The 26,175-nt window shown below is 43.4% G+C and overlaps 1 protein-coding gene across 1 annotated transcript; it reads right to left on the bottom strand.

The window, feature by feature from the left end:
• Positions 1-2,264: 2,264 nt before the first annotated feature.
• Positions 2,265-14,571, bottom strand: LOC125298871 (interferon-induced protein 44-like). The gene is made up of 4 exons (XM_048249739.1): positions 14,548-14,571; positions 14,291-14,462; positions 14,021-14,121; positions 2,265-2,471 (listed from the first exon to the last, which is right to left on the bottom strand). The coding sequence occupies exons 1-4, from the start codon at positions 14,569-14,571 to the stop codon at positions 2,304-2,306; spliced, it is 465 nt and encodes a 154-aa protein (XP_048105696.1). The 3' UTR covers positions 2,265-2,303.
• Between the last annotated feature and the right edge of the window lie 11,604 nt (positions 14,572-26,175).

Here is a 26,175-nt window from a genome sequence, read left to right as displayed (position 1 = left end):
TAGTTTTCTCTGACCTCCTCTAAGTCTCTCTATATAGCACCTGCTACCTACCAAGAGATACATGTAATGAGATATAAATATAATGAGCTATACATGTAATGAGATATAAATGTAATGAGATATACATGTAATGAGCTATAAATGTAATGAGATATAAATGCAATGAGCTATAAATGTAATGAGCTATAAATGTAATGAGCTATAATAACTCCTCATGTAATGAGATATAAATGTAATGAGCTATAAATGTAATGAGCTATAATAACTCCTCATGTAATGAGCTATAAATGTAATGAGCTATAATAACTCCTCATGTAATGAGCTATAAATGTAATGAGCTATAATAACTCCTCATGTAATGAGCTATAAATGTAATGAGCTATAAATGTAATGAGCTATAATAACTCCTCATGTAATGAGCTATAAATGTAATGAGCTATAATAACTCCTCATGTAATGAGATATAAATGTAATGAGCTATAAATGTAATGAGCTATAAATGTAATGAGCTATAATAACTCCTCATGTAATGAGCTATAAATGTAATGAGCTATAATAACTCCTCATGTAATGAGCTATAAATGTAATGAGCTATAATAACTCCTCATGTAATGAGATATAAATGTAATGAGCTATAAATGTAATGAGCTATAAATGTAATGAGCTATAATAACTCCTCATGTAATGAGCTATAAATGTAATGAGCTATAATAACTCATCATGTAATGAGCTATAAATGTAATGAGCTATAATAACTCCTCATGTAATGAGATATAAATGTAATGAGCTATAAATGTAATGAGCTATAAATGTAATGAGCTATAATAACTCCTCATGTAATGAGCTATAAATGTAATGAGCTATAATAACTCCTCATGTAATGAGCTATAAATGTAATGAGCTATAATAACTCCTCATGTCATCTCTACACGCAAATACAACTTTCCATCTGCACTCCCAGTCTGCTAAAGAATGAGAACTCTGCTTTCCTCTTGACCATGCAGGTGTGCAGTTATGGTGCGTTCAGGCAGGTGTGCAGTTATGCTGCGTTCAGGCACGTGTGCAGTTATGCGATGGTGCGTTCATGCACGTGTGCAGTTATGGTGCGTTCATGCACGTGTGTAGCTATGGTGCGTTCATGCATGTGTGCAGTTATAGTTATGGAGCGTTCATGTACGTGTATAGTTATGGTGCGTTCATGCACGTGTGCAGTTATGGTGCGTTCATTCACGTGTGCAGTTATGGTGTGTTCATGCACGTGTGCAGTTATGGAGCGTTAATGCACGTGTGGAGCGTTCATGCACGTGTGTAGTTATAGTTATGGAGCGTTCATGCATGTGTGTAGTTATAGTGCGTTCATGCACGTGTGCAGTTAGAGTATAACTCTGTGTGCGATTGATTGCTTGCTGCTGCTTATACAGATTTCAATAAGATAAGACAGGAATATACATGTGTTAAGCATCTACCATAGGCCTATGACAGAAACCAATGCGTCACGTATCAGAATGTTCTGCTTGAACTTTTTCAGTGAATGTGAATGATTTATCTAAAGCACACAATAAAGCCCTTCTAACCAACAGAAGAGAAGTGCATTGCCAGATTTCTAGATGCAAAAACATTGTATTCCTGCTCACATGTGGATTGAGTAACACATGGAGTTCAGCAGTGTAGTATATTCTAGGTTCAATTATTTCCTCAGAAGTGTGATGCACATTCCTACTGCAACTAATTTAGCAGATGATAGAGTCTAGCCTAAATACACACTGTTACCATGGTGCTGGTATAGTCTATCCTAAATGCACACTGTTACCATGGTGCTGGTATAGTCTAGCCTAAATACACACTGTTACCATGGTGCTGCAGATTATAGAGTCTAGCCTAAATACACACTGTTACCATGGTGCCGGTATAGGGTCCATGTGGCTGCATATGATGTAATTAACATAATGGGACTGATATCAACCATAGAACTCCTCCCCAATCACTCTGTTAGTGCATGTAGCCTATTCTACTTGTCTATACAGATCTGAAAAAATTGAAAGACCACTGCACATTTTTCTAATGTCATCCTACGGTTGCTGAGTGATATTTGAATGAGTTGACGGTCATATTCCAAATTAAGACTACAACTACCAACTACATTTCAATTAAATAAATTACACAAATACAACATTTACACCAAATTAGTTTTTATTTATTTCAAAATATGAGATCTGAAGTCTTGCAAATTACTTAATTTAATTGTGTTGCTGTATATCCACGTGTGGTGGCGCCCCCTCTGGCTAATCTGCTGAACTGCAGACTCAGACGCACTGGTCATCCAGGGTGTCATCCACGGCCTGCAGGATGCTGCGGACTGCACTCAGCAGCAGGATGTCAGTGTTGCAGTTGGTGGACAGCTCTGAAGCGTAGTTCCTCACGGGGAGAACAAAGGACACGGGAATGCCAACAAACTCTGCTGCTTTCTGCATCTATAACAGAAAAGTACAGAACTGCATTCAAAATGGATCTACAAAAAACACGTCCTGTATTTCAAATAGTAACTTTCCTACTGGCTCCTAATGAACCATCCTGCATGAAAAAACCTGCTTGGGAACACTTTTGTACATCAAAGAAGTATTTTCCTCTTGGAACACAGACATACTCTATTCTGGTCATTCCAATGAAGTTATTCAAAACACACTGACCCCAGAGTGACCGCAGTCATTTCTGTAATGATACAGTACCTTGCATCAAACACATGCTAGACTAGATTCCTGTTAATCTAGTCATTCCTGTAATGATACCTTGCATCAAACACAGTCATTCCTGTAATGATACCTTGCATCAAACATAGTCATTCCTGTAATGATACCTTGCATCAAACACAGTCATTCCTGTTATGCTACCTTGCATCACACTGTGGGATCAAATTTTATCCCATGGTTCAGCGGTCACTCCGTGCTAAAGCACACACACCCCGCCACCAAGAGGTCTCCGAATGGGGCGCTGCTGAGCATGAATAGAGAGTAGATGCGTCCCAGACCTGCTCCTAAAACTTTCGACAATAATTTAATGCAAACTTAATATTTTGCGACTGCAAATTCGTCTTGATAGGCTATTACATTGCATATTTCTTGTGAAATGCTAAAGTTGAAGAGAAACACCCCTGAACGTGAAACTCCGAGTAAAGGCAACGGTGGCAATGTGGAGAGCGCTAGCAGGGATGGCTATCCTGAACCTACATTAGCCAACGTGATTAGCCTAATTGAAAAGTTCAGGGAGGAGACACACACCTCTATCAACACTCTGCAAACGACTGTACTATCAATTGGTGGCCGCCTGGATGATGTTGAAACCTCGCTGAGAGATGTTGATTCGAGAACAACTTTGGAAAGCCTCTGTGCCAAACTGGCTAAGCAAAATGCTAACCTATGTGAGAGGCTAGAGGATCTGGAGTCTCGCAGCCACCACCAAAACCTGCGAGTGATAGGCATCCCGGAGGGTACTGAGGGACCACAGGTGACAGCATTTATGGACTTTTTCAGCGAGACCCTGGGAATGCCCGTCCAGTCAAATCAACTGCCCATCTGTGATTGAGCTCATAGAAGCCTGGCGCCTAAACCAAAGGACCCCAATCGACCCCCCCGACTGATCATCGTACGGGTGCATCACGACGAGGTCAGACGCAAAATACTTTCTATCACGGGAGAAGGGCAAGCTGTCCTTTCGAAAGCTGACTTTGTTTATTGTCTTTTGATAGCCTGTTTTTTGATGTCGAATGGGTTGGGATAATGTGTTGCTGTGTGTTGCCATTACCTGCGAAAATACTTTGTAAGTTTTGTCACGTGAAGTGAAATGTTTATGTTGACCAAAAAGTGCTACTGCGCATGTGTGAGGTAGACGTTAGTTCAGATGAGCCTGTCAGTTGTGTGTGAGTTAGAGTGCGGATCGGGCCGCAAATTTCTGTCCGAACCCGACCCGCGTCCGACAGAGTTGCGTCCGAACCCGACCCGAACCCGACAGGCATTTTTCATTTTATGTCTGAACCCGACCCGAGCCCGGCGCAGATGATGCCTCAGTTATTCCCATGCTAGTGATTAAACGTTCACGTTTGTGGATAGCCTGTCTTTTTAGCCCATTAAACGGAACACACAACAAATTGTCTACAGAATCAGATGGCGTGCACGACGCCAGGTCACACACAGCGCACATTAACACAAGAGGCCCAAGCAAGCATAGCCTAAATAGAATTCTTGTCTTACCATTGACGAAAAGTCTTAAAAATGAACTGCAACAGTCGTTGAAACTACAGTGCCTCTGTCACTGATCCATATGCAGCATCAACGTTAATTGGGGCAACTCGAGGAAATCCTCATCCAGTTGAACGAGACGACCTTATAGCCTACCGGTAGCCTATGTCTTTACCACAGTATGCAACGCAAATAATCTTAAAATCTCCTGATAGGCCTGACGGCAAACTTTTTTTAACGTCACCCAAGACTGTGCTTATGTGCATATGTGCGATGTGCATAACCTTTGTTTATGTAGTCGTGAGACGTGACAACGAGTGTGCATTTCAGGCGGCATGCCTGAAATGCGTTGTCACGATAAACAAATCTTGCACACAGGAAGAAAGCTATTCTTTTTCGGTCTTTTTTACATTTTACTTTATTCTCAAAAAACAAACGTTTGCATCATGTAAAGCAGACCTGTTGATTACCCAACATAATAAGAAATTCAAATGTAAAGCTTCCAATGCATATTGCCCCCATGTGTCCGAACCGAACCCAACTACAATTTCTAAATATTTGTCCGAACCCGACACGACCCGTCGGGTCCCGTCGGGCTCGGGTCGGGTAGCCACACTCTAGTGTGAGTTGCTCCTGCACGTATTCAATAAAGACACATACTTTGTTCATGAAACATTTATTAACTGAAGTCGTTACTCCCGGCGACAAACGTTTCATGGTGTCAGAAGCAAACATTGAGCTGGATACAGCAAGTGAGCTAGAGAGGACTGAAGTGTGCATCGACAAGTTCACCCCCCCGGAGCAGTTCGACTTTTCCAAGCCTGAAGCATGGCCTGACTGGAAGCAGAGGTTTGCTAGGTATCGAGTCGCTTCATTGCTAACGGAGGATGAGGAAAAAGTGCAGGTAAATGCCCTGATTTACTCAATGGGATCGGAGGCCGAGCACGTATTCAGGTCATTTGTGTTCGCTAATGTCGATGATGCCGATAAATATACCATAGTAATGGCCAAATTCGAGGAACATTTTATCCCGAAACGCAACGTCATTTATGAACGCGCGAAGTTTCACTCCAGAGTTCAGCTTCCCCGGGAGAATGTGGAAACTTTCGTCGGGCAGCTCTATGAGCTAGCAGAGAACTGCGATTTTGGGGCTCAAAAAGACGAGCAGATGCGCAACCGTTTAGTGATTGGGATTCGTGATAAGCAAGTGTCACAAAAACTGCAAATGAAAAGTGATCTATCAGTACGGACTGCCGTCGAAATGGCCAGGCATTGTGAGTTAATCAAATCTCAAAACGAGGGAGGAAAAGGCACAGAGCATGTGGATAACGTAAAATCATTCAGAAAGAAAGATAAAAAAAAAGAATTGGCCACTTAGCAAAAACGAACAAACAGACAAAAAAAGGAGCATGCACAAGGTGTGGGCGAAATCATGATAATAGTGAGCAATGTCCTGCTAAAGGAAAAAAATGCATGAATTGTCACAAAGTTGGACACTTTGCCACAGCTTGTTTCGCAAAAACAGCTGTGCAGGAGATAACTGAAGCTGATGAGGATGACTGCATTTTCCTAGGCTCTGTTGAGCTGAACCAAAGCAAAAATGGAATGCTAGCAGAGGACGAGCCACCATGGCGCACCACCTTAACAGTAGCACATACGCCAGTTTCATTCAAAATTGATTCCGGTGCAGATACTTCAGTAATGACTGACACTTCCTTTGAAAAACTACAGGTCAAGCCAAAACTCAGTGCAGTGAAAAACACTTTACAAAGTTCAGCGGTGTAGCGGCCACAAGGGGGCAGTTTTTAGCTCAAATTAAAGCCCATGTCAATGGCCAGCTGCGAAACCGCTGCTTTCGTATAGTAGTAGTCAAGACCAATGGAGAAAATCTCCTTAGCCGAACAGTGGCAACTAAACTGGGCTTAATAAGGCGCATTGATGAGATCAGTACAGTTAGTGGCCTAGGCACACTAAAAGGAGAACCAGTGAAAATCACCTTGGCGCTCAGCCGTACAGGGTTTCCACACCACGAAGGGTTCCCATCCCCCTGCTCCCTAAAGTAGAAGCGGAACTTAAAAGAATGGAGTCAATGGGCATGATAGAAAAGGTAACTGATCCAACTGAATGGTGCGCTCCCATGGTTCCAGTAATTAAAAAGAATGGAAAAATAAGGATCTGTGTGGACTTGAAAAGACTCAACGAAAACGTAAAGAGAGAGAAGTTCATCTTGCCTACTCTGGACAATATACTTCCCAAGTTAACCAGGAGTACAGTGTTCTCCAGCTTAGATGGCAAATCCCTCTAGAAGAAAATAGTGCACTTCTGACCTCCTTTATCACACCACTAGGTAGATACTGTTTCAAAAGACCAGCGCCTTTTAGAATCACCTTAGCGCCTGAAATGTTTCAACGTAAGATGTCAGAGCTGCTGCATGGGCACGAGGGGACAGTCGTGTACATGAACGACATTTTGATAGCGGGAGAAACACAGGCTATTCATGACCAGAAACTTGAGCGGGTAATTAAAGGGAGATTAAAGGCTGCAGGATTGAGGCTTAACGAGGACAAATGTCGGCTTAGCCAGCCAGAACTGAACTTTCTGGGACAGGTAGTGACCAAAGACGGCATAGCCCCTAGCCCAGAGAGAGTTAAAGCCATAACAACCATGGAACCACCCCAAAATGTGAGCGAGTTGAGGCGGCTGCTTGGAATGGTGAACTACATTGGGTGTTATCTACCAAACCTCTCCACCGTGTTGCAACCGCTCAATGAGCTGCTCAAGTCTGAGCGTGACTGGTGTTGGGGACCACTACAAAAGCAAGCGTTCACCAACGTAAAACAGCTCATTTCGTCAGCACCCGTCCTAGTGTTCTTTGATCCTACAAAGCCAACTGTCGTCAGTGCAGATGCTAGCGGTTATGGGCTCGGAGGAGTCCTTATGCAGGACCATGATGGAACACTGAAGCCCGTTGCATTTTACTCGCGTACGCTCACTGATGCTGAAAAGAGATACGCTCAGATCGAAAAAGAGTGTCTCGCTGGAGTGTGGGCCTCTGAGCGTTTCTACCAGTACCTTTGCGGTATAGAGAGATACAAGTTGCTTACAGACCACAAGTAGACTAGGCAGGATTTTGGAAAATGTGCTTATTTAAAGTCCCGAAGGCAAATCATGTTAATTTTTGGCATACAACATTTTTAGGGGTTTTGAAGGGTGCTGAATTCAAACCTTCTGTATGCCAGGCTCAAAAATGTCCCATAATGCCCCAAAATGGAGAAATCCAATATGGCCGCCGCCACCAGGTCAAAATCTAATTAATCACTTATCTTTTGGACTGGAGGGGCCACGGCCACTAGCACGCTGCCCCCCCCCCCCGGCCAGCTTGTGGGCGGGTACCCCGCCCCTGGGATGCCTGAAGCCGCTGCCTGAGATCAGTCGGCCCCCAAGACGGATGCCCCAAGGTAGGTGTTAGCTGAGGCGTGAATGCCCTAGGATGCCTAGCGCCCCTGGCATGCCTGCCAAGAGACCCTGACACCTCTTCTGCACAGCGGCGGCTGTCACGCGCCTGCTGCAACAGTGTGGTTGCCTGTGGGCCGAACATGGACCCAGGCTCCACCGGCACTCTCAAAAGACGCTCTGTCTGCCTGCTGGAGCTGAGATTGAGACAGCCAGAGTTGGCGTCTAGCTACCCAGAACTGAGCCAAGGAGCCCAATGCCACTACCTGCTCCTTAGACACTGCAGCGAGGCACACATAGGCTGACTGGAGCTCTCTCAAAAGAGTGGGATCACCAACACTGCTTTGCAAGAGACCAGAGAGGTGTCGAACATACAGGGACAGAATGGCCGCTGTGTTAGCCAGGCGGACTTGCATCGCTATGGACCTATGCAGCTTACCCAGCAGAGCCTCCATAGTCCTGCCATTGGCACTGAGGCAGGAGGGAGTTGGGGGAGGAGAAGAGGGAGTTGGGGGAGGAGAAGAGGGAGTTGGGGGAGGAGAAGAGGGAGTTGGGGGAGGTAGGAGGGGAATGAGCGCCGCCACTGGGCGCTCAGTCATGTCTCTGTGGAACCTAGACGCAGAGGCAATGGGCTTCTCTAGATGGGGAATTTCAAAAGCCCTGGATGCCCTGCCAACGACCTCAAACAGACGGGCCAGCTCACTTCCCACCGGGCTGGCTGCACAGGGCTGTGCACAAGGTAGCTCCTCTCCCTCAGACGAGAGAACAGCCTCAACGTCCACAATGGCCTCCTCATCTTCCTCCTCCAGCTCACACGGACTGGTAGTAGGAGCAGGTTGGGGAACTTCAGGCCTTGTGCTAAGAGAAAACAGTGAGGCTGCTGAGGACTCCCCAAGCCCCCTGGCTACTCTTGCCATCTTCATGACGGCCCCACGGAAACAGGAGAACCCGCACGTTTACCAGAGAAAAAACGACAACGGGCTTCCCTTGTGTGTGTAGGCATAATAAAACAATTAATGCACGTCTGGGGGGCGTCCCTTGCCAAGAAAGCATGTTGGTGGCCCAAACACAACACACACTTATCATGGCCATCCAAATGTGGATGATCAGTTAGTGCCACAGCTACTATCTCTCACCAATTCCAAAAGTTTGTAAGGAGATCACCTCCTGTGGTTGCTTCAAGGGATGTCTAAGCCTGTGCTGCAGTTGCAGGAAAAGTGGCATGTTATGCATGGAGTCATGCAGCTGCAGCAGCACCTGTCAGAACACTGCTGGGAGGAGAGAGGAGGAGGATGAGGATGATTAGGATAGCCTAAGTGTGTAGCCTACCTCTTCATACCCAGAAGAGGAGGAGGATGAGGATGATTAGGATAGCCTAAGTGTGTAGCCTACCTCTTCATACCCAGAAGAGGAGGAGGATGAGGATGATTAGGATAGCCTGAGTGTGTAGCCTACCTCTTCATACCCAGAAGTTTAAAAAATTTAATAGAATAGAATTGATTAATTACTAAATAAATAGGAAAATATGCATTATTAAATAAATAGTTAAAATACAGATAAATAGATAAATACAGGTGAATAATATAAATAGATAGTTAAAATATGGTAATCAACTTTGTTTCTAAACATGTTTCAAGTAAATTCTTCAGAAAGCCATCAACCTGTTTTATGGTCCTCTTTTTTCATGAATTATTCATTATCCGAGACAACAATTTTAACCATGTACATTAATTTCAAGCATTTTCTCTAGTCTTGATCTTAAATCTGAGCATGGCATTGAATTCCCTATATATGAAAACCTATAAAAGCACATTACATTCAGGTTTTTACCTTGTACAGTCAGTGATTAATTAGATTTTGACCTGGCGGCGGTGGCCATATTGGATTTCTCCATTTTGAGGCATTATGGGACATTTTTGAGCCTGGCATACAGAAGATTTGAATTCAGCACCCTTTAAAACCCCTAAAAATGTTGTATGCCAAAAATGAACATGATTTGCCTTCAGGGTTAATTTATTTTAAAAATTGACCTAGACTAAAGCCACTGGTAACTCTTATCAACTCAAAAGACCTTGACACCACACCTATACGTTGCCAGCGCCTACTCATTAGGTTGATGAAGTTTAATCCAGTTGCAGAATATGTTCCAGGAAAACTCCTAGTCGTTGCGGATGCCTTGTCTAGGCAACCTATGGCGGACACTTCACCAGGTGATCTAGAAGTAGAGGTGAAAGCATACGTGGACTCAGTTGAGGACGACCTGCGAGGAAGCCGATCATTGAACAGATAAAAGAAAAGACAAGAACAGACGACGAACTCCAGTGTGTCCTCGAGGATGTTCACAGTGGTTGGCCGAACTTTCAAGAGAGCATCGGGTGAAAGTTAACGATACTGTACTTCAAAGAACGCGGCTCACTCAGTGAGGCCAATGGAGTGCTACGACGTGGCAAACAGATTGTGATTCCGGGAAGTATGAGAGAAAACATGCTGCACAGGGTACACGAGGGCCACCAAGGCCTCACTAAGTGCCGAGAGCGATATAGAGGTGCTGTGTGGTGGCCTGGTATCGCCAGTGATGTGAAGAAGCTTGTGATGCATGTAAACATTGTAATACTCACAGACCGAGCCAGAACAGAGAACCATTGATTACTACACCATTGCCAGATCTGCCGTGGCAAAAGCTTGCCGCTGACTTGTGCAAGTACAGAGGTCGTCACTTCTTGATCGTGACCGACTATTTCTCCAGGTGGCTCGAGATCCTAGATCTGCCAAAGACAAACTCAGAGACAGTCATACAAAAGCTGAAAAGCATCTTCACACGTTTTGGAACTCCTGAGGAGCTTATGACTGATAATGGCCCTCAGTTCACGGCTGAACAGTTCAAGTGCTTGGCAGCTGAGTATGATTTCCAGCACGTCACTTCAAGTCCCCATTTTCCGCAATCCAACGGCATGGCCGAACGAGCTGTGAAGACTGCAAAGTGGATCTTGAAGCAGGGTGACCCCCACCTAGCTCTCCTGAGTTACCGCTCAACCCCAACGGAGCCGACAAGGAAAAGCCCTGCCAGATTGTTGATGGGTAGGGAAATCCGCACTACACTCCCAGTGCTGAAAGAGAGCCTGAGGCCAATGTGGCCTAATCTGAAAACGGTTAAAACAAACGATGCAAAAGCAAAGCAGTGCTATGAAAAGTACTACAATCGCAGGTACTCTACCAAACCTCTCCCATCACTAGCCATTGGTGACAAAGTTAGACTGAAAGTTGATGGAGAAAAGGCTTGGACAACCACCGCAACTGTGCAACACCAGGAGGCTGCGCCGCGCTCCTTCACGCTTGAGACTGAGCGAGGTGACACGCCCCGCAGGAATCGGCGCCACATCCAACTGACGAACCAGGAGCTGTCCTCACCCTCAAAGATGGACGCTTCTCAACCGAAGGATCAACCGGGTGGGCCAGCAGAGCAGGACTTTAGCACCACTAGAAATGCTGCTGACACCCCTGGTTCCCCTCAACCCTCGAGTCAGATCACCACCAGGTTTGGGAGGACTGTTAAACCAAACCCCAGGTATGCTAGTTAGCTGAGATGATGGACTTTAAGGGCAGAATAACCCCCTGTCCAATCTCAAGGGATCGTGGTAGTCTACCCACACCCTTAGTTAGTTACTGTTGTTCATTAAAAAAAAATTAAAAAAATAAATGTATGTATGAAAAAAAAATCACTGGAAAAGAAGTGTTTGTGTTATTTGTAACAGATTTTGTTTGGAAGTAATAACTAAAGTAAAAGTGAAACAAACAGGGGTTAATGTTGTGTATACCCATACTTTAAAAAAGGGGGGAGATGTCACGTGAAGTGAAATGTTTATGTTGACCAAAAAGTGCTACTGCGCATGTGTGAGGTAGACGTTAGTTCAGATGAGCCTGTCAGTTGTGTGTGAGTTGCTCCTGCATGTATTCAATAAAGAAACATACTTTGTTCATGAAACATTTATTAACTGAAGTCGTTACTCCCGGCAACAAACGTTACAAGTTTATCACACAGCAGTCTGTGTCGGTAGCAACTAGCCATGGCTACATCAGTACGTTGCCTAAGCTGTTTCGCGAGATAACTGATATGCTGCGCTTAGCCCGCAGCTGCTATGTCTGCAGTTGAATTGTTCATATGTAGGAGCGCTGGTTCTAGTGCAAAATGCACAAACGTGTGCACTTCAACTTGAGGGAAGTGTCAAGGGGGGTGGCTGGGGTTTCTTTTATTGGGGTTTTGTTTATGTGTTCTTTGTTCTTTTTTGATTGGTCAGAAAACAGGTTCTTTTATTTCATGCAATAAAAATGGCTAGGGCTGTCAATCGATTAAAAACTGTAATCAAATTAACTACATACTCTAAATTAACTGCATATTTTTGCTGTGAAAGTATTTAAAATATTTAAATTCAAATGAATCATTGATCGAGTCTGGTCTTGTTTGAGAGCAAGTTATTCATGGAAATGTGCAGAATTTGAGATGATGCTACGTGGCTAGCATCTGTGGCATTCCTTTAACAAGGTGAGATGTGAATACCTGCTGAGAGAGTGGACCTTGAGAAGGAGCTGTCCCTCTCCTTTAATGTAAAACCATTAGGTCAGTTTAAAGCTGTCCCTCTCCTTTAATTTAAAACCATTAGGTCAGTTTAAAGCTGTCCCTCTCCTTTAATTTAAAACCATTAGGTCAGTTTAAAGCTGTCCCTGTCCTTTAATTTAAAACCATTAGGTCAGTTTAAAGCTGTCCCTGTCCTTTAATTTAAAGCCATTAGGTCAGTTTAAAGACATGCCACAGATGCCAGTTGTTAAGGGATACAGCCTTTTGATTGATGTTGATGAGTGGGGTGATGTGATCATTGAATAACTGTCACACCACAGATGGAGATGTAAGCTCTACTGTATAAGTACTTATACTGCTTTTCTCTGTATCTTGAGACTGCTACCGTGTCCTTAAGTATAAGTATATATACTCTTTTGATCCCGTGAGGGAAATTTGGTCTCTGCATTTATCCCAATCCATGAATTAGTGAAACACACACAGCACACAGTGTACACACAGTGAGGTGAAGCACACACTAATCCCGGCGCAGTGAGCTGCCTGCTACAGCGGCGCTCGGGGAGCAGTGAGGGGTTAGGTGCCTTGCTCAAGGGCACTTCAGCCGTGCCTACTGGTCAGGGTTCGAACCGGCAACCCTCCGGTTACAGGTCCGAAGTGCTAACCAGTAGGCCACGGCTGCCCACGACGACCTTAAACACAGTCATTCCTGTAGCACTACCGTGTCCTTAAACACAGTCATTCCTGTAACGCTACCATCCTTGAACAGTCATTCCTGTCACTCTACCGTGTCCTTAAACAGTCATTTCTGTAACGCTACTGTAGAGGAATCCTGCATAGTAGCGTAGTGGAGTAGGCAACCTTGATTAGGGGGAGGAATGAGCTGACTGCTTGTTAGATTGAGGCTATTTAAGCCAGCCTTGCTCCTCCACTTGCAGGACGGTTTCCTTCTATGGCGCTCTAGCGCAAACTCATTCACGGGGGTGAATGGCGGTAGGTAATGCTCCCTCCAGTGTTCTGTTATGATGTATGGTAGATCCCTCTTTTTCAACCTGTAGGCTCTCTATACTGATCTGTCCTTTATCTCACTAGGATGACTCCTTGGCAGCCATTGCGTGTGTTGCGAGGTTCCCTAGTGGTGAGTAGCTGACACTTCACCCCTTTCCTCACAGGCAGCGCTGCTTTCTCCTGGAGCCTTAGCTAAATCCCTGGCTGCTAATTGTGTTGTATTGGTTGCACTAATCTGTTTTAACAATAAATTATTTTATTCAACTATTTATTCCCACAGCTGCTTCCAGACTACTTTTATTCCAAATGAATAAATGGTGTAACAAATAATTTCCGCCTCTGGTCTGCTTGTTCCTCCTTGTTTTGTAAATGGTATGGTTTGAGAATTTACATAAACACCCGTGCCATTCCATTACACTACCTTGTCCTTAAACACAGTCATTCCTGTTGCTACCTTGTCCATAAACAGTCATTCCTGTTGCTACCTTGTCCTTAAACACAGTCATTCCTGTTGCGTTACCTTGTACTTAAACACAGTCATTCCTGTTGCTACCTTGTCCATAAACAGTCATTCCTGTTGCGTTACCTTGTCCTTAAACATGGTCATTCCTGTTGCTACCTTGTCCTTAAACACAGTAATTCCTGTTGCGTTACCTTGTACTTAAACACAGTCATTCCTGTTGCTACCTTGTCCTTAAACATAGTCATTCCTGTTGCGTTACCTTGTCCTTAAACACAGTCATTCCTGTTGCGTTACCTTGTCCTTCACGGTGCGGCTGGTGTAGACGTACTTCACGTCCTCCTGGACAGTGTGGCACACCTGGTCAACATGCGTCAGCAGGACTATCTGTGGAACATCTGGGAAACAATCACAAAGGAACATCTGGGTAACCATCATAAAGAAGTAATACCTGGGTAACCAACATAAAGAAGTAACACCTGGGTAACCAACATGAAGTCAGAAATGTTGCTGTGCGATGACTCTCCATGATTTCAAATTTTCTGATTCAATCTGCTGCCAACCCACCAAGGTAATAGAGCTCAGCCTGGAGGATCCTCATCCTCTCCTGCAGATAATCGCTGTATGTGGTGACTTTGCGTGCGTCCAGGAAAAAGAGCCCACTGTGGATCTTATCCTTGATGCCCGGTTCAGCCCTGTAGCCAATGGACTGCCAGCTGAAAGGTGTACCGGGCTGGAACTGGAGAGAGGAGACAGACGTAGACACTACAGTTAGCACGGATCAAAACCCTAATGACCACACGCCAGACACCACACACACGTACTCCAGAGTGCAGGTGAGTTCTCATACCTTGTAGCCCTCGGGCACGTGTCCTTTAATGACCGCACGTGCATCAGAGATGCTCAGGCCAGTCGCCTCGTCCTCTCCTAGCGCCATGACCTCACACAGCGTGAGAGACGTAGCAGGACCTCCTCTCTCTGCTTGGATGCTGATGGACTTCAGCTGCAACAGGACACAAACAGGTCAATGTACAAAATACAATAAAACATCATCACTGCGCCATGTGACCCCCACAATCTTTACTTTTTTCTTAATTAATGGACTGCAATAACATCAGACTCGCAGCGTACCTTCTTAAGGTGATCTGGTGCTCCTGCACCGCTTACAGACATGTGAGTTATGCGTTTCAGCATGACAGACCTGATGGAGTTGATGAAGCTGGATTTTCCCGCCCCTGCTGGTCCCAGCAATAGGACCCTTGCGCTGTTCAAAGAGTCGCTCATCACCTTGTGGGACACAAAGCTCTCCCTGAGGTCCTCTCTTGTACTGCACACATGGACAGATGCAGCACAATCAGGTAGGTAAAGATATTCCTGTTCGTTACCTTGTCCTTAAACACAGTCATTCCTGTTGCGTTACCTTGTCCTTAAACATAGTCATTCCTGTTGCGTTACCTTGTCCTTAAACATGGTCATTCCTGTTGCTACCTTGTCCATAAACAGTCATTCCTGTTGCGTTACCTTGTCCTTAAACATGGTCATTCCTGTTGCTACCTTGTCCATAAACAGTCATTCCTGTTGCGTTACCTTGTCCTTAAACATAGTCATTCCTGTTGCTACCTTGTCCTTAAACATAGTCATTCCTGTTGCTACCTTGTCCATAAACAGTCATTCCTGTTGCTACCTTGTCCATAAACAGTCATTCCTGTTGCTACCTTGTCCATAAACAGTCATTCCTGTTGCGTTACCTTGTACTTAAACACAGTCATTCCTGTTGCTACCTTGTCCTTAAACATAGTCATTCCTGTTGCTACCTTGTCCATAAACAGTCATTCCTGTTGCTACCTTGTCCTTAAACACAGTCATTCTGTTGCTACCTTGTCCTTAAACACAGTCATTCCTGTTGCTACCTTGTCCTTAAACACAGTCATTCTGTTGCTACCTTGTCCATAAACAGTCATTCCTGTTGCTACCTTGTCCATAAACAGTCATTCCTGTTGCTACCTTGTCCATAAACAGTCATTCCTGTTGCGTTACCTTGTCCTTAAACACAGTAATTCCTGTTGCGTTACCTTGTACTTAAACACAGTCATTCCTGTTCGTTACCTTGTCCTTAAACACAGTAATTCCTGTTGCGTTACCTTGTCCTTAAACATAGTCATTCCTGTTGCTACCTTGTCCATAAACAGTCATTCCTGTTGCTACCTTGTCCTTAAACATGGTCATTCCTGTTGCTACCTTGTCCTTAAACATAGTCATTCCTGTTGCTACCTTGTCCATAAACAGTCATTCCTGTTGCTACCTTGTCCATAAACAGTCATTCCTGTTGCTACCTTGTCCATAAACAGTCATTCCTGTTGCTACCTTGTCCATAAACAGTCATTCCTGTTGCTACCTTGTCCATAAACAGTCATTCCTGTTGCTACCTTGTCCATAAACAGTCATTCCTGTTGCGTTACCTTGTACTTAAACACAGTCATTCCTGTTGCTACCTTGTCCATAAACAGTCATTCCTGTTGCTACCTTGTCCTTAAACACAGTCATTCCTGTTGCGTTACCTTGTCCTTAAACATGGTCATTCCTGTTGCTACCTTGTCCTTAAACATGGTCATTCCTGTTGCTACCTTGTCCATAAACAGTCATTCCTGTTGCTACCTTGTCCATAAACAGTCATTCCTGTTCGTTACCTTGTCCTTAAACATGGTCATTCCTGTTGCTACCTTGTCCATAAACAGTCATTCCTGTTGCTACCTTGTCCATAAACAGTCATTCCTGTTGCTACCTTGTCCTTAAACACAGTCATTCCTGTTGCTACCTTGTCCATAAACAGTCATTCCTGTTGCTACCTTGTCCATAAACAGTCATTCCTGTAACATTGTGTGCTGTGTTCGTGCAAACTGTTTTGTGTGTGTTGTGTTCATGCAAACTGTTTGGTGTGTGTTGTGTTCGTGCAAACTGTTTGGTGTGTGTTGTGTTCATGCAAACTGGTTGGTGTGTGTTGTGTTCGTGCAAACTGTTTGGTGTGTGTTGTGTTCATGCAAACTGTTTGGTGTGTGTTGTGTTCGTGCAAACTGTTTGGTGTGTGTTGTGCTTAAACCTAATAAATGTTCTGCAGCCAACCTTTCTTTCCAAACCATCTCTCTCCAGGGATAGAGAAGCACGTCTCCAACATCTAAACAGTTAGAGGACAAACACAAACAAACTCAAACAAACAACCAGACTAGAATGATACAGTTAGATCTGTTCTGGCTTCAGTTCTCACCTTGAACACGGAACATCTCCACCTCTGTGAGTGATCCATCTCTGTTGTTTACAGACTCCTCTGCCCAGCCCGTGTTGTACATCGCATCAGAGGAGAAATCCACACAAAACTGCACATTAAAGAAGGGCCTGTTCGTATATTCCTCCCTCAGAATCATGGCATTTCCATATTTCCATGGGCTCTGATCAGCCTCAGCCTCAAATTTAGAAGGGATTGAAGTAGCTTGTTTTGATGTCAGATTGAAAAAAACCATTTTAGAAAGTGTTTTCCATCAATCCAAAACCCTCTACCGAGGTAAGCTCCCCTTGCTCCTCCCCTCTTCAGATACACGATGATGACAAACTGCCCAATGTTATCAAATTTACCCTGCAGATTGCCTAAGCTAAACCCATGCGTACTAGCTTGGAAAAGCAGGTGCAGCCTGACAGGTCTGGGAAAGAGTTGAAGCAGCTGCCGCTCCATTTCCAGGTTCAGTTTGGACACGATCGATGAGATTGTGGACGCCATGTCTGCTCTCTCTATTAAGGTGTAAGGGAGTAAACAGCCCTGCAGCAACTTCCCCCCAACGCCTGTGCTGTGAGAAAGGAACGTTATGTAAGTGCAAAAGGAAACGAAACGGAATCTCAGCCAATGTTGCTGCGGCTGGTTTCCGTCTTGGAGACATTTTCATTTAATAGTACATGTAGTCATTTAGCAGACTGGTGAGGGGGAGGAGCCTAGAGCCAGTTGTGCAGGTCTCAGAAAATCATCTCTTCTGGCGCTACAGGACCTGTAATCACCTGCTGCTGCATGTCCCAGCCTATCCTGTGTGTCCTGCATGTCCTGCAGTAGTCTATCCTGTGTGTCCTGCATGTCCCAGCCTATCCTGTGTGTCCTGCATGTCTCAGCCTATCCTGTGTGTCCTGCAGTAGTCTATCCTGTGTGTCCTGCATGTCCCAGTCTATCCTGTGTGTCCTGCATGTCCTGCAGTAGTCTATCCTGTGTGTCCTGCATGTCTCAGCCTATCCTGTGTGTCCTGCAGTAGTCTATCCTGTGTGTCCTACATGTCCCAGCCTATCCTGTGTGTCCTGCAGTAGTCTATCCTGTGTGTCCTGCATGTCCTATCCTGTGTGTCCTGCATGTCCTGGTCTATCCTGTGTGTCCTGCATGTCCTTTCCTGTGTGTCCTGCATGTCCTAGTCTATCCTGTGTGTCCTGCATGTCCCATCCTGCATGTCCCAGCCTATCCTGTGTGTCCTGCATGTCCTGGTCTATCCTGTGTGTCCTGCATGTCCTTTCCTGTGTGTCCTGCATGTCCTGGTCTATCCTGTGTGTCCTGCATGTCCTTTCCTGTGTGTCCTGCATGTCCTAGTCTATCCTGTGTGTCCTGCATGTCCTAGTCTATCCTGTGGGTCTCCATTTTGTCTTTCTTTTAGCATTGTTATTCATCTTAATGTCAAGTCATACCTTATAACTAAATGCTCCAATTGTTTGTTAATGACATTTATTCTTGCAGATGGGTTTCAGGTTTGTGATGTGGCATGTGTGTGTGTGTGAGGATGTTTAAGGTGTAGCTGTGTGTGGTGAGTGTGTGTGTATTGGATTTCTATGGCTGTGTGTGCCGTGTCTGACTGATTCATCTGTGTAACAAATGTGTGTTTCAGAGGGATTGCTGTTTGATATAGTTTGTTTTAAATGTATAATGGCATATTTCCTATATTGAAACTGTGCACATAATTTGTTGCAATTATTGTCTGTTGTCTGAACCTGCAGGCTTTCTTTTTTTATGTGCAAAATAATAATAATAATAAATATAGCCGCAACCCGTGACATTTCAGAATCCAACAAAGCACCGACGTGGTGCGTTTGTGAAATGTACATATTTGAATGTGAATATCATCACAATAATGATATCCAATATTTTATAAAGTTTCAGATCAATCACTTAAGGCATTGTCCATTTCTGGCACATTTCCTACTTGGCCAGGTGGTGGCGCTATGCCAGGCAGGCCCATTGGGTGTCTGAATATCATCATAATCATAATATCTAGTAACCTGAGAAGTTTCAGACCATTCATTCAATGCACTGTGACTTCATGACACATTTCCTGTTTATGTGGTGAGATATTAAAATCATGACATATTACAACATATCAAAAATCCCTTCGCAATTTAACATCAGCAACATCTTGGCATCATATGTGCCAAATTTCACATGAATCTGACAAACCGTCTAGGAGGAGTATGTTAAAATTGATCATGTGAAATCAGCATAATTGCCATTCTTTCTGTTGCCAGTTGGTGGCGCTATGCTAAACATGCATTATGGGCATGTGAATATTATCATTAACATGGTCTTCAATGACCTGTAAAATTTAAAACATTACAAGCCATGCATGGTGAATTATGACACATTTATTGTTTATGTGGAAGGGTATTAAAATGTTTGCCATTTTGTTTTGTAAGAGTTTTGCCATTTTGTCAAATTACAACATATCAAAAAAAGCTTCACAATTTAGAATCAGAAGCATATTGGCATCATGTATACCAACTTTCACATGAATCGGATCAACCGTCTAGGAGGAGTACATTAAAATTGATCATGTCCACAATGCACAAAATCTCAATAACATAGAGCATTTCTACCAAATTTGGTGTGTGTATCTAAAACTATATGCCAACCACAAGTCACAGTGACATAAGGGGGCGCTATGGAGTTCCTGGGCAACGCCCGGTGCCAAGCTTTTATCCCTGTCTATTCACTGTATCACTTGATGTGTGTGCCAAATTTAATGCGTTTTCACCCATGGGAAGCACCTATTTTGGCATCATGATTCATCACATATTTCATCACATATTAGTCTGCACAAAATCCCAAATACCTCACTTCCTGTTGGGCGTGGCTAATGCATTGTACATACGAAAGTTGTTCATCTTGGGGAGATACACACACCTACCAAATTTGGTGTTTGTAGCTGAAAGTATATGCCCACCACGGGATCAGTCATCTAAGGGGGCTTATTCCATGGGCCATACCCGGGGCCAAGCTTTTTTACCTAGCTGCTTTGTGTGACACCTGATGTGTGTGCCAAATTTCAAGACTTTTCGATTATGTTAACCACTTCAAAATATTTGCCAACCACGGGATCAGTCGCCTAAGGGGGCGCTAGCGAGTCCCTGGGCCATGCCCGGGGTCAAGCTCTTGTACCTAACTGCGATGCGTGACACCTGACGTGTGTGCCAAATTTCAAGAGTTTTCGACCATGTTAACCACCTCAAAAACAGGAAAGCAAAAAAGTAGAATAACAATAATAATACTCGATAATAATAATAAATATAGCCGCAAGCGGCAATGGCGGGCCCGAGCACTTCCGGGCAGCAACCCGTTACATGTCGGAATCCAACAAAGCACCGACGTGGTGCATTTGTGAAATGTATATATTTGATGCGTGGGCTATTTGCTTTTGTATTTTATTTTCTGCCACATTTACTCGCTTGGCCAGGTGGGAGCGCAATGCAAGGCAGGCCCATTGGGTGTCATCATAATCATAATATATATTAACCTGAGAAATGTCAGCCCATTCATTTTAAGCAAAGAACATTTCTGATACACTTTTTGGTTGGCCAGATGGTGGCGCTATGTTAGACATGGAAATTAGACATGTGAATATCATCACAATAATGATATCCAAAATTTGTGTAAACTTTCAGATCAATCACATTGTCCATTTCTGGCACATTTCCTGCTTGACCAGGTGGTGGCGCTATGCCAGGCAGGCCCATTGGGTGTCTGGATATCATCATAATCATAATATCTATTAACCTGAGAAGTTTCAGACCATTTATTCAAAGCATAGAGCATTTCTGGCACATTTCCGGCTTGGCCAGTGAATTATGCATGTGAATATCATCACAATAATGATATCCAATATTTTATAAAGTTTCAGATCAATCACTTAAGGCATTGTCCATTTCTGGCACATTTCCTGCTTGGCCAGGTGGTGGCGCTATGCCAGGCAGGCCCATTGGGTGTCTGGATATCATCATAATCATGATATCTATTAACCTGAGAAGTTTCAGACCATTCATTCAATGCACTGTGATTTATAACACATTTCCTGTTTATGTAGTGAGATATTAAAATCATATAAAATATATAACATATCAAAAATCCCTTCACAATTTAACATCAGCGACATCTTGGCATAATGTTTGCCAAATTTCACATGAATCTGACAAACCGTCTATGAGCAGTATGTTAAAATTGATCATGTGATATCAATGTAATTGTCATTCTTTCTGTTGGCAGTTGGTGGCGCTATGCCAAACATGCATTATGGGCATGTGAATATTATCATTAACATGGTCTTCAATGACCTGTGAAATATAAAACATTTCAAGCCTTGCATGGTGAGTTATGACACATTTATTGTTTATGTGGAAGGGTAGTAAAATTAATAATTTCGCCATTTCGTCAAATTACAACATATCAAAAAAAAGCTTCACAATTTATAATCAGGAACATCTCGGCATCATGTATACCAACTTTGACATGAATCGGATCAACCGTCTAGGAGGAGTACGTTAAAATTGATCATGTCCACAACGCACAAAAGCTCAATTACCTCACTTCCTGTGGGCGTGGCTAATGGCATGTTAATACAAAAGTTGTTTGTTTTTGGGAGTTACATACACCCACCAAATTTAGTGTGTGTATCTAAAACTATATGCCAACCACAAGTCACAGTGACATAAGGGGGCGCTATGGAGTTCCTGGGCAACGCCCAGTGCCAAGGCTTTTCCCCTGTGTATTCACGGTACCTCTTGACGTGTGTGCCAAATTTCATGTGCTTTCACCGATGGGAAGCACCTCTTTTGGCATCACAATTCATCACATTTTAGTCGGCACAAAATCCCAAATACCTCACTTCCTGTTGGGCGTGGCTAATGCATTGTACATACGAACGTTGTTCATCTTGGGGAGATACACACACCTATCAAATTTGGTGTGTCTAGCTGAAAGTATGTGCCAACCACTGGATCAATCACCTAAGGGGGCGCTACTGAGTCCCTGGGCCACGCCTTTATGCCTGTGTAGCCATTGGGATACTAGATGTGTGTGCCAAATTCCAAGACTTTTCATCCATTTCCTGCTTGCGCCCTTTAGTGCTCGGGCCCTAAAAAACGAAACGAAGTTGAACTCCGCTCCTGTATGTGGCGCTGAAGCATCCGTAAGTGGATGCTTACCGGTTTGCCGGCTGTCAAACGGAAGAAGGAAGAAAGGATTAGGAGACGGAATCTGTTTGCTGTAACGTAAATTTTGCTGCTCTTATTTTTTCATTATTATATGTGCCCTCTTATTTACTTATTTACTTACTTTTTTGTTTACTTGAATGTTATGTTTGTCTGTGGACTTAAATTGGTTAAATATGTCTTGTCTTCACTGTGGGATAGTGAGAAACGTAATTTCGATCTCTTTGTATGTCTGGAACATGTGAAGAAATTGACAATAAAGCTGACTTTGACTTTGACTTTGACCAGTTCCGTTATTCTAGCGAAATTAGCGAGTGCTCAGCGAAAATAAGACTTCCGGTCAAGCCGGATTTGTTAAATAGAAGTCGCGTAATACACAACGTGTTCTAGACCTGTTTTCTAGCCGATTTTGTCTTTGTAGGTACGAAAATCCGTACATAATTGCTCAAGTTTAATTGACTTGTCGTGTGAAATGGAGAATTTTTAACCTGCCCTACAGCATCAGCTATATGCCATCAGCTAATCTATGCCTTTTGTTCTGCCTTGCACAACATTTCAACAGGTATCTACTCTCACTATGCTGATGCGCCAAATTTTGACAAAATATCATCCAAGCCAAAGGACAAAACCAACAGGCACCCCCCACTACACCCAACAGCAGGGCTGTATATCGCACATGCTACAATAGAAATCAGCTTGTGCGATGGATAATTTACCAACGTACTGTAGAATTCTGGGGTATTCTTACTGTATTCTGATGTGTTCATATGTTACATCTGTGTGTAGTATACAACAGGGAGAAGTTCATATTATTGTACATAACTGTGCCTTAGGCCTGTGTACCAGCAGGAAGGTCATACAGGCCGATGTTTAGGAACATCCGAGGAACATCAGTGATAACATGGGCCGAGGGAGACAGCATGTCTGCCTATTCAGGCTAGTATCTCTATCTGGCCAGGGCCGGGTTTTGTGCACTGGTTGGCACCTGCCACGTTGGCATGGTTGACGTTTCTGTGTTTTAGTATAACAGGCTTTGTCTTAGGTTTTGACTGGGAGATGGATCGAGGAAGCGACCCGAGGAGCATCTTCTGTCGGAAGGCTCAGCAGCCGCTTCTAATAACAACCACAACTGTTAGACTCTGCACAGTTTTACTGTTTGAGACTTAGCCTGTGTTCTGTTATTCATTGTTGTACCATCTACAATAAATCATCTTCTAATCGCCGATCCTGATCCCGCCGTCAAGCTTTATTGACCATCTTCAATACAGACATTAGAACTAAAACACAACGCAACAACCAGAGAATCCAACAGTACCACCGGTGCGATACAGTTTTGCATATGGCAATACAATGTATGCATGTGAGACTGAGATGCTTGTTTGAATTGTGTTTGTATAAGCCTTGTACTGTGAGAATGGAATCCATGTACTTTAATTTCCACTTGGTAGTTGTAGCGATGAAGTACCCAAACAATCCACCAAGACCTTGCAAAATTGTATGTGTATAGAACCGTCTACTGGCGCATTTCATGGATGCACAATTAGCCTACTCATTTGCACCAGTGGTCAGGTGTAAGACTGCATGTTGCTACAGGTATTCCACTCGTGCAATGACAGTAAAGTTGAATATAATGTAATTCCTACAGCACGGGCAAGAACCTAGTAATGACCTGGGAAAGCTTGGGCTGAGTCTAATGTGCAACTCTGATTGCTCACCATGGCACACCTCCACACCCACTAGACACACTTCCACACCCCCCAGGCACACCTCCACACCCCCCAGGCACACCTCCACACCCCCAAGGCACACCTCCACACCCACCGGGCACACCCTCAGGCACATCAGGAACACCACCACACCTATTTTTTTTTTTTTTTTAGAATTATTTTTTATTATTTTCATCAAGAAGTAATACATATACCAGCATATACTGTGTAACTTCATATCAGCATCAAAATACAAATCGTACTAGTAACAGTACTCCTTTACTCCACAGGATCTTAACCCACAGTCATGCATGCTCATACAGTACTCATACATTCACATACACACCTTCCCAGCCATACACATACTTTGCTCTCCATGCTACCACTCATCCACATAAACCATTTATCCATATTCCACTCATCCACATATACCATTTACCCATATTCCACTCATCCACATATAACATTTATTCCCACTCATCCATATTTCACATCCCCCCCCCCACACACACACACACACACACGTTTGGTTTCCCGCTCTCAGTCGCCATACCTAGTTCTTATTACTTAGCCACTTAATTTACAAGGCTTCATATATCTTCTGCCATACATTGTTAAATTGTTGTATTTTGTTCCGATCTTCAAACATTGATTTTTCTATATTTAACCCTTAGAACCCTAAGCTGTTTTTAGGGCATTTTCACTACCTTTATTCATAAGGATTTATTCTGGTCATTGTAAGTGCCACACACACATATATATTGTTTTTTTCAGCAGAGTCTAGGCTATCCAGATCTGCCATCATTTCATGTATTAGTACTAGCATTGATTTTATTTTGATTTTTAAAGAATTAAAATATAAAAATCATACTATAAAAATTCTTATATTTTGACCTGTATCTCACCACAGCAAGCTCATAGCTCTACATGCATTTCATGTGTGTGTAGGGCTGACTGTCCTGAAACGGGCAATATAATTGCCATGTTGGAGGGATACTCTGGGGCTGAGCAATTTACAGAAATATGTGGTGTGTGATTTATGGAAATAAATGCCATTTTTTTATTTAGCGATGAAAAATGACCATTCTGCGCTCCATATCTGTGACACGAACTGATCTGACCTGACTTGACCCAGGTTTGCCTGTTAGCATGTGTGACTATGGTGTATGCACTCATGATGATTCTCAACTTTTTACTGCATTGCCATGAACAAAGTAAAGGCAAAAATGGTGTTTCTTTGTTGAACAAATTGGGATGCAATGTGAGCCTTGAATTGGATGCCATGCAGGAATTTGCTAGGATCTCAAAACCGGATTATGAACATGTTTTGCTATAGAGAAACACACGATGCTTTGCCACAAAAACCGACAAAAACGTGGGGTAAGTCCAGCTATATGAAGTTATTATTTTGCTGTCACTTCGTCTGTTTTATAACCCAGAAGGATGTATGTGGTATCAAATGATAGCTCTGTGTCTCCTCTTTCATCTAACATGCGTGGCATATATATCCGATCACGGGTCCGCGAGTAATTACTCCGAGAGTAATAGGTGTGCAGCGTTGGTTTGTGTACATGACGTTAATATTTTGCAGTCACTTCGTCTGTTTTTATAAGCCAGAAAGATCGATATCCATGGTACCAATGGATAGCCCTGTTTCTCCTCTTTCATCTGATATGCTTTCCATATCTATGCGATCACGGGTTCGCGAGTAATTCAAACGAGAGTAATGGGTGCGCAGGTGAACGCAGAGAAGTATAGACTGTAAATATGATGCAATTTGATTTAATTTCATGATTTTTTTAAATTTTCATACTTGATCGTACAGACAAGCCCCACTTCTTCTCTGTCATGCAATAAAGGTTTTATCTCGTTGCGATGAACAGTCGCGGAGCAATGTAACAGAGAAGAAAGGGTGTGTTTTTTGACGCACTTTGTCAATCGGGTTCTAAGGGTTAAATAGTATTATATTAGACCCTTCCATTGCTGTAGCGATGGGGCCTCTGAATCTTTCCAATGCTTTAAAATTAACTTTTTGTATACTAAAGAGGAGAAGAGGACCATCCATCCAATGGGGTATTTTAGCCTGGCTGTGTTTTGAAAAATACTGTTTAAGGCCGTAAATTCAATTCTGATTCTACAAGTGTTGGTCATCCATTTTTGTATCTCTAACCAACCCTTATACACCTTCTCACATTCCCAGAAAGCATGTATTATTGTCTCTTCGTGTATGCCACATTTTACACAAACAGGGGA

The sequence above is a fragment of the Alosa alosa genome, chromosome 8 (genome assembly GCF_017589495.1).
Source record: "Alosa alosa isolate M-15738 ecotype Scorff River chromosome 8, AALO_Geno_1.1, whole genome shotgun sequence".
Classification (NCBI taxonomy): domain Eukaryota; kingdom Metazoa; phylum Chordata; class Actinopteri; order Clupeiformes; family Clupeidae; genus Alosa; species Alosa alosa.
This window is presented reverse-complemented; position numbering and strand designations above follow the sequence as displayed.

Bases quoted from the DNA above. Each gene is read 5' to 3' on its own strand.
- LOC125298871 (XM_048249739.1), bottom strand. From the start codon at position 14,571: ATGAGAACTCACCTGCACTCTGGA. The intron at 14,463-14,547 runs GTACGTGTGTGT...TCCTCTCTCCAG, and splicing joins GAACTCACCTGCACTCTGGA to TTCCAGCCCGGTACACCTTT. The intron at 14,122-14,290 runs GTGGGTTGGCAG...ATTGTTTCCCAG, and splicing joins GGCTGAGCTCTATTACCTTG to ATGTTCCACAGATAGTCCTG.